The 8,701-nt window shown below is 55.0% G+C and overlaps 1 protein-coding gene across 1 annotated transcript in view; it reads right to left on the reverse strand.

Annotated features, from left to right (window-relative positions):
* The window catches only part of FXR2 (FMR1 autosomal homolog 2), a 13,607-nt gene extending 4,930 nt beyond the window's left edge, over nucleotides 1-8,677 (reverse strand). The window contains exons 1-8 of the mRNA XM_025193747.1: nucleotides 8,147-8,677; nucleotides 3,801-3,894; nucleotides 3,649-3,720; nucleotides 3,204-3,352; nucleotides 1,943-2,036; nucleotides 1,235-1,351; nucleotides 436-606; nucleotides 5-144 (exon numbers count right to left, since the gene is read on the reverse strand). Coding sequence (XP_025049532.1) covers nucleotides 5-144; nucleotides 436-606; nucleotides 1,235-1,351; nucleotides 1,943-2,036; nucleotides 3,204-3,352; nucleotides 3,649-3,720; nucleotides 3,801-3,894; nucleotides 8,147-8,526 — 1,217 coding nt within the window. The 5' untranslated portion in view covers nucleotides 8,527-8,677. The remainder of the gene's footprint in view (nucleotides 1-4; nucleotides 145-435; nucleotides 607-1,234; nucleotides 1,352-1,942; nucleotides 2,037-3,203; nucleotides 3,353-3,648; nucleotides 3,721-3,800; nucleotides 3,895-8,146) is intronic.
* Nucleotides 8,678-8,701: the final 24 nt, after the last annotated feature.

Genomic DNA, 8,701 nt, shown 5'->3' on the forward strand with positions numbered 1-8,701 from the left:
CCATCCCGCACTGAATGCCAGGCTCCACCAGGCCACTGTAGCCCCAGGGGCTGCTGGGAACTCACCAACAAGGTTCCGGGGCACCTGCACCGAGTCCTCGGAGAATTCCAGGTAGCTGCGGGCCTGCTTACAGGCTTCGGGTGTCTGCGGGGGGAGGCAGCGGTGGGCATCGGGGCTCCCATTAACCCCGCTGAAACCACCCCCACTGACAGCAAGGACAGAACCCAGGCATACAGCCAACATATCCCATTCCCTTCCCAAAGCTGAGGAGAGAACCCAGGTGTCTGGGATGCCTTGCTCTGCCCCGCTGTCCCTACTCCCACTTCAGAGCTGGGAGAGAACCCAGGTGTCTGAGGGCCCTTCCCTTCCCACCCGGAAGGAGGAAGTCGGGGGCCACACAGAAGGGAACCCCGGCATCTGGATGCCCCCCCACACCTCGCCGTAGATGCGGAAGGTGCATGTGTCCTCATCCAGCTCAATGGCGGTGACGCCAGGCACGCGCCGCGCCTGCTGGATGTTGGCGCCATGCGTGCCGATAGCCAGGCCCATCAGGTCCTCACGCACCCGGAACTCCTCCTGGAAGGCCGAGGCCAGCTGCTTACTGGTCTGCGCGGGAGCGGGGACAGGGACGGGGGTGGGGGTGGACACGGACGGATGGATGGACGGACGGACAACTGGGAGTCAGTGGGGGCAACTAAGCCTCTACCCCAGCCCCGTGTGACCCCCTCGCCCGCCAATCACGTGACCCTAAGGGAGGGAGGGGATTGGGATCCAATGGGTCCTGGAGGACCTTGTGGTGCCATAGCCTGCCGTCCACCCAGGGATGCCACCTGCTCAGCTGGGCCCTGGGGACACTGCCCGCCCCCCACTCTAGGTATCACAAGGGGGGGGAATTATACCCCCTCTCTATTAAGGCGCGCTGCCCATAGTTGGGCCCCTTCCCAGCCCCGTGTAACCCCCCCAACCCCATACCAGGCCTGGGACACCTCTTTGGGGGTCTGCCCCTCCACCAGGCCCTCCCCAGCCCCCAGGGGTGTCCCAGGCCCAGACACCACCCACTTGGGTTGCCCTGGGCCTTGACGCCTGGGTCCAGCCCTCCACCCTCTCCCCAACCCTCAGGGGTACCCCAGGCCCGGACACCTGGGTCCATCCTGTCACACCCCCTCCCCAGCCCTCCACCCCCTCCCTAACCCTCACGGGTGCCCTGGGCCCAGATGCTTAGGTTCGCCCTCACCTCCAGGTGCTTGTTGGCCTCCTCATTGCGGGACATGAGCAGGAGCTTGGTGCGGATGCTGCGCAGGTGCATGTCGCCCAGCAGTGAGGCTCGTTTCACTGTCGACTCCGTCGTGGACTGGGGGAGGTAGCGGGGAATAAACCAGCTGCCCCCGAGCCAGCCGCAGCCAAGACACCCTCCCCCACCCCCCGGGGCAGACCCAGGGGTGGGGGGGCTGGGTGGAGCTCACAAGAAAGTTTGCAACAGGGAGGCAATGGGGTAGATGCCATGAGGAATCGTGGGCTCTCCATCCCAAACAGGCTTCTACAACCAAGGGCTGGGGGTGATATAGGTGGAGCTAGGCCTAGGGGAGTTGTGGGCTCTCCGTCTCTGAAGGGCTTGGACAACCAAGGGCTGGGAGTAATGTAAGTGTAGATAGGCCTAGAGGACTTGTGTACTTTCCATAAGCAGAGGGGTTTAGCTGGACAGCCCCTGATTGGGTGATCTAGGCCAGGGGGTGCTCAAGCTTGGGGCAGGGCCAGATTGAGCCCCATGTGCCAGGACCGTGCCCTCTCTGCCCTAAGCCAACAACAGAGCAGCTTCCTGTTGCCCCCCCCTTCCAAGATCCTAGATCCTCCCTTTCTGTCTCAAGGTGGGGAAAGAGAGACACAGAAGAACCTCAGGCCCATCTCTGTGGGAACCCCTGCCCGGATTCACAGTGAAGCGTACCAGGATGTAGAGCTCGCTGCTGGCCACGTGCAGAAAGATGCAGTTGGCGCCCACTGCCTTCTTGAACTCCTTGTGCACATTGTCGTTTGAGCACCTAGGGGCGGAGAGCCCAAGGGCTTAGGCGCTAGGTAGCAAGAGCCCTAGCTGAAGGCACCACACCCAAAACATTTAGGTCCCTAGCTGGGGAACCCATGCTGGAGTGATTCAGACACTGGGCACAAGTGGATCTAGCCAGGGATGCTGCATCCCAGGGGTTTAGACACTTGGTACTGAGACCCCACACACACACCCAAGAGGTTTAGGCCCCTGGATGGGGTGAATCTAGCTGGGGAACCCACACCAGAGTCATTTAGAAACCCAGCAGGGGTGGATCTGGCCAGGGATGCTGAGCCCCAGGGGGTTTAGACACTTGGTAGTGAGACCCCTAGCTAAAGGTGCCATGCACAAGAGGTTTAGACCCCTGGCCTGGGTGGAACTAGTTAGGGAATCTGCACCTGAGTGATTAGACAACCAGAAGGGGTGGATCTAGCCAGGGATGCCACACCCTAGGAGGTTTACACACTTGGTAGTGAGACCCCTAGCCAGAGGAGCTATGCCCGAGAAGTTCAAGCACCTAGGGGTAGAAAGCCCAAGGGATTTATGCACTGGGTAGTCACACCCCCTAGCCAGAGGTGCTGCAACCAAAATGTTTAGGTCTCTAACCTGGGTGGACCTAGCTGAAGAACCCACACCTGAGTGATTCAGGCACCCAGCGGAAGTGGATCTAGCCAGGGATGCTGCATCCAAGGGGGTTTAGACACTTGGTAATGAGACCCCCTACCTGAAGACATCACACCCGAGATTAGCACCCCCGGACATCGTGAACCTAACTGGGGAACCCGCACCAGAGTGATTCAGACACCCAGCAGGAGTGGATCTAGCCAGGGATACCACACCCCAGGAGGTTTAGACACTTGGTAGCAAGAACTCTAACTGGAGACGCCACACCCAAGAGGTTCAGGCCCCTGGTCAGGGTGGACCTAGCCAGGAGAAATGCAATCATAGCTTCAGCACAAGATCCATGGTGTTCTAGGGGGCTGAAGAAACACCCCCTTCCCCACCCCATGGAAACCAGCAAAGTAGAGGCCTAGGAGAACTAAACATCCTCCACTTTACCTTATATGCATAGAAGGAATGAGACACTGCTTCCTTGTTTACCGTAAGTTCCTATATATAAAGACACACACCTCCCGGCCCCCTGGGTTCTGCCACCAGCACTCACGCCTCCTTGAGGTCATCCGGGACGGCGATGGTGTGCTTGAAGAAGGTGCCCTTGTTGGCCACTTTGTTGGGGTTGACAGGCCGAAGCCGCTCCAATGTGACAATCTCATTGTAGGTGGCGTCGCAGGCAGCATATTCGATTACATAGAACTTGGGGGGGAGGGAGGTAAAAATCAGGGCTTGGGTCGGAGAGGGGGTCCATCCAGGGGTGAGGGATCCCAGCGTGTGAGGGAGTGTCCAAGCACTCAATGTTTTGCATTTCAGGGGCACCTTCCACCTCTTCCCAACTGGGGTGGGACCAGGGGCAAAATGGGAAGAACTGGTTTTGATGCGGCATGGAAAGACGCCCCAGTACATATCAAAGCCCCCAGGATTGTAACAACCCCCTAGTGAGGCAATGCTAAGGACCCTGGGAAGCCAGCACATCCCCACCCCCATAAACTTACGTCCCCTTTCATCATGCGGACCCTGGCCAGCCACCAGCCGCACGGCTCATGCTCATTGGCTCGGGAGTAGACCTGCGGAGAGGACACAAAGCGGGGGTATAAGCATGGGAGGCAGTGTGGGCCTGGCCAGGAGTGAAAGATGCGGCTCCTACCTCCACTTCGTCCCCTTCCGTGATCTCCTTGCTATAGTCAGTGGGCGGGGGCAGGCGCACGTCACTGAAGGGAATCTGCCTCTCGGGCTGCCAGCTGCCAGGAGATGCCAATATGGTGAAGGAGGGAAGGGAAACTCAGGGCATTCCCACCCCCATCCCCTCCCACCAGCAACAGTTTCTAATATACAACACCCCCCTGCTTTGGAACACGGCTGCCAGTATATGAGAAAATATGGGACTATTACTAGCAGCTGTGTTCCACCCCAGGAAGGAGAGGGGGTGTTATAATAATATTACCATATTTTCTCATATACAATACCCTCCTCTCCTTGCCAGGGTGGAACACGGCTAGCAGTAATAATATTACCACATTTTTTCATATCCCCTCCCCTCCCCTTGCTGGGGTGGAATACAGCTGCTAGTAACAATAGTACCATATTTTGTCATATACAACACTCCCTCATCTTGCTAGGGTGGAACAAAATAATATTCCCATATTCTTCTCTCGCATATAATGCCCCCCACCCGCTGAAAATCAGAGTGAGCATTAGAGGCAGGAAATACGGTAAGAGCAGCTCATATACCCTCCCCTCCCCTTGCTGGGGTGGAATACAGCTGCTAGTAACAATAGTACCATATTTTGTCATATACAACACTCCCTCATCTTGCTAGGGTGGAACAAAATAATATTCCCATATTCTTCTCTCGCATATAATGCCCCCCACCCGCTGAAAATCAGAGTGAGCATTAGAGGCAGGAAATACGGTAAGAGCAGGTTCTAAATCAGCAGCAACATCCAGACTCCCAAGCAGGCTCTAGCTGCTGCTCCTCCAAAACAAGGCATGTGTCACGTTCTGGTAATAGGGTACTAGTGAGATGCGCACCCTGCTCTTACCACCTAGCATCATTTACCTGGCATCAAAATGCAGCTCCCTCTGGGGTGGGGCCTGGCTGCTGCTAATGCCAGGGTCATTCACCCACCCCCAAGATGTGGCTGCCTCTGGGGTGGAACATGGCTACTGGGGATAACATTACCATATTTTCTCACCTCCAACATACACTTCCCCCAGTAAAAGCTAGCTGCTGGAAATCAAGAGCATACCTTATATCTAACAAATTGGGGACAAGCAGCTTCTTCTGCTATTATCCAGCACCAAGGTGTAGCTGCCTCTGTAGCCCAGGAGAAGAAAGAAGTGGGGCTAGGGAGGGGAAAAGAGGGTCCTGTAGGAGTCAGTCACTGAGATGCGGCTGACTCTGGGGAGAGATGCAGCCAGCGTTAATACCTAGACCCATCAAGATGCGGCTGACTCAGAAGTAAGACACGGCCACTGTTAATACCTAGATCCTTCACCAAGAGGTGGCTGACTCAGGGGTAGGACATGGCCACTATTAATACCCAGACCCCCCCACCTCACTGAAGGAATTTGAGGGAGTGGGACACGAATTAACACCCTCCCCACCCCAAACATAGACAGTGGATCCTGCCCAGGAACCTTAAATGCCTTCTGATTGCTTGGAGCCCCCTGCCCCCCAGCCTCAGCTGTCACCCCAGAGTCAGCTGCATCTGGGAGCAGGGTAGGCCACTCAGGTTTCAGCTGCCCCCTGCCCTTCAAACACTGGAGCCACAGCCTCCAAATCCAACAGCTGCTTCACCCCTGGCCATCTGCATTTCAGCTCCTGCATCATCACCCCCTGCCAGCAGCCCAGAGACCTACAAGCCATCAAGGGAGCAGCCATTCCACCCCAGAGTCAGACACATCTTGGCCACGAGCAAGTGATCCTGGCAGTGGCAGCTGCTCCGGCCCCTATGCAACTGGTGAATGATCCTTCAGCACACAGCAGGTGTTCCACCCCAGAGCCAGTTGTGCCCACAGCCAGACCCTGGGGGTGGTCAATTCGTCCAGGGGCATCCAGCAATCGTTCCACCCCAGAGCCAGCTGCACTCAGGGCCAGTGACAGTTGTTATGTGCTCCTGGGGTTCAGAAGGGGCATTCCTGGATTCCGGAGCAATCTGTGACCTTGAGACTTAGTCAGTTTCGCATGTGCCATCAAGGGGACACCAGGGGCTAATCTGGGCTCCCCAGCAGCCTGCAAGCTATGCGGGGCTCCTCTGCCCTCCAGGGCAGGCACTTTATTTAACTCCAGGAGGCAGAGGGGTTTCTTTCTTTCTTTTTTTTTTCCAGGCCCATCTCTGTGGCTCTGAGCGGCGGCTGCTTGGGAAATGCAGAGACCAAGCTGGAACGGCTCGGACAGGCGCCTCCAAAGCAAGGCTGGCAGTCAGAGGACTGGTTCAGGCTCTCCTCATGCAAGATACCGTCCCTTGAAGTCCTCCGCTGCCAGGCAGGGAATGCAGCATCCCAGCCCCGCCACCACCAAGCAGAGATTAGGCTTGGCGTCCTTCAGTAGACAGTGGAAGAGCCCAGATGCCTGGGGTCCATCCACACTGGGATCCGGCCTCTCAGTTGGAGTAGAGGGGGCTGGGAGCTCGTGTCATGGCAGGCCAAAGCCACTGTGGAGGGCCAATGGGGAGCTTCTGATCTGGCTCCTGTAACCAGACCCGGCTTGAAGTATTCACAGAAATCCTAGAGAAGCGGGGTGGGAAGGGACCCCCAGAGGGGTCACAGAGTCCACCCCACTACCCAAGGCAGGATCCAGCAAGCCCATCACTTAATCTTGCAGTAAAACAACCAGCAACCCTGATACCACACTGGACATCACCTCCTAAGTGGCCCCAGGAAAGCTGGGGGATGATGGCAGCTGACATCCTGCTGCTGTTGAAGCATCACAACTGCTGCTGCTGTGGAAGAATCTTCTCTACTTTTTACCCATTTCACACATTACATATCTCATGCAATTTACTAATGAATTACGCAATAATTTTAGCCCAGTCATGTGTAAAGTATCACTGGCCACACATTACATATATTGCGCATTTGACTGGTGATCTGCATAATAAATATGGCTTGGTCATGCATTACATATATTGCATGCTGGGGGAAATCACACAATAAATTTAGCTCAGTCATACATTACATATAGTGCACATCTGACTAGTGAATTGCACAATAAATTTAGCCTGGCCACACATTACATATATTGTGCATTCAACTGGCAAATCACGCTGTAAATTTAGCTCAGTCACACATTACATATATTGCACATCTGACTGGTGCACTGCGCAATAAATTTAGCCTGACCACATACACAAAATAAGACCAGCCACACATTACATATAGTGGCATTTGACTGGCAAACCGCACAATAAATTTAGCATGGTCACACACGACATATATTGAGCAATATGACTAGTGAACTGCTCAATACATTTAGTCTGGCCATACATGCAAAGACCAGCCACACATTACATATAATGCACAACCCACTGGTGAATCAAGCAATACATTTAAACTCGGCCACCTGTGCAAAGTCAATATCACATCACTGACTGGTTCGTCGCGCAATAAATGTAGACCCAGCCATACACGAGAAGTCATTCTCACACCATCAAAACGCCCACCTGGCTCTAAAGAGAGCCAAGTTGTTACCAAGTCTATGCTTGAGAACAGGCAACAATTTTATGGCTGATTTCTATTCAGGTTGAACTGCACCGCACGGAAGGGTTGGGTGGGACATCAGGAGGTCATCGGGTCCAACACTTTGCTCCAAGCAGGAGCAAATCCCACCTACATCATCCCAGCTAATGCTTGGTTGAGCTGGGTCTTCAAAGCCTCCAAGGATGGAGACCCCACCACCTCTCTGGGGAGCCTGTTCCAATGCTTTACTACCCTTCTCAAAAGAAAGCTCCTCCTAATATCTAGCCTCAAAATTTCCCTGCTGCAGCCTGAGCCCATTGCTCCTTGTTCTGTCACCTGCCACCGCTGATAACAGTCCAGCTCCATCCTCTTTGCAACCACCCTAATGGCTGCTATTCAATCCCCCTTCATTCTTCTCTCCTGCATACTCAACGAGTCCATTTCTCCTCACCAGTCCTGCGCCCCAGTCCCCCAAACATTTTTGTTACTCTCCCCAACGTGGCCACCTCCTTTCTGCAGGGGGAGCCTTTGTTCTGCCTTTCCAAGCCAAGGCGCGTGATCTATTTGGGGGCGTGTTGTATATGAGAATATACAGTAGCTGCTTCAACACTGATCCCTAGCAAAGGAATGAGTGAAAGCATTTTTGGAAGGGGGGGCAGGGGGGCATCTGGAATGTAACAAGTTTGATAACCATTAGGTGAGATACACAGGCACCCACCCCCTACCTCCAAAAGCTTGCAGCACAGGGGGCCAAACCTATCCCACCACTCTGGCCACAACAGAAGATCCCCGCGCTGCCCAGCCGGTACCTACTTGTTCTCAAAGGCTATGGTGACGGAGTCTTCATGGACATCTTTAACGTAGCCCTGCAAGGGAGGAGAAAAGCAGACAGCGTGAGGCTGAGCCTGTCTTCCCCCAGAAGGGACGTGGGGTCCGGGGCACAAGATGTCTGGCGGACAAGCTGCGAGGGAATGCCCTGAAGCAGATGCTGGTGCGTGGAGGATGGTCATCTTAGGGGTCAGGCCTCTCACTGCAGAGACAGCTCCTCCGGTGCAGTTGGGGAATAAGTATGAGGCCCTGGCTGCACTGGAGGAGTGTGTAGTGGGGGAAAGTGCACTGGAGGGGCCTGCTGCCATTACCGAGCGAGCTGAGGGCTGGCCAGGTAAGCAGAAGAAGAAACACTGCATCATCATTGTGGGTGAGTCCCTGCTGAGAGGAACAGAGGGACCTATCTGTCATCTGGATCCCATAGCGTGTGAGATCTGCTGACTGCCTGGAGCCAGGATCAGGGACCTCATGGTGAGAATTCCTGACCTCATCCAGCCCTCTGACAACTATCCCATGGTGGGAACAAATGATGTGGCCAGT

The sequence above is a fragment of the Alligator sinensis genome, unplaced genomic scaffold (genome assembly GCF_000455745.1).
Source record: "Alligator sinensis unplaced genomic scaffold, ASM45574v1 scaffold1488_1, whole genome shotgun sequence".
Lineage (NCBI taxonomy): Eukaryota > Metazoa > Chordata > Crocodylia > Alligatoridae > Alligator > Alligator sinensis.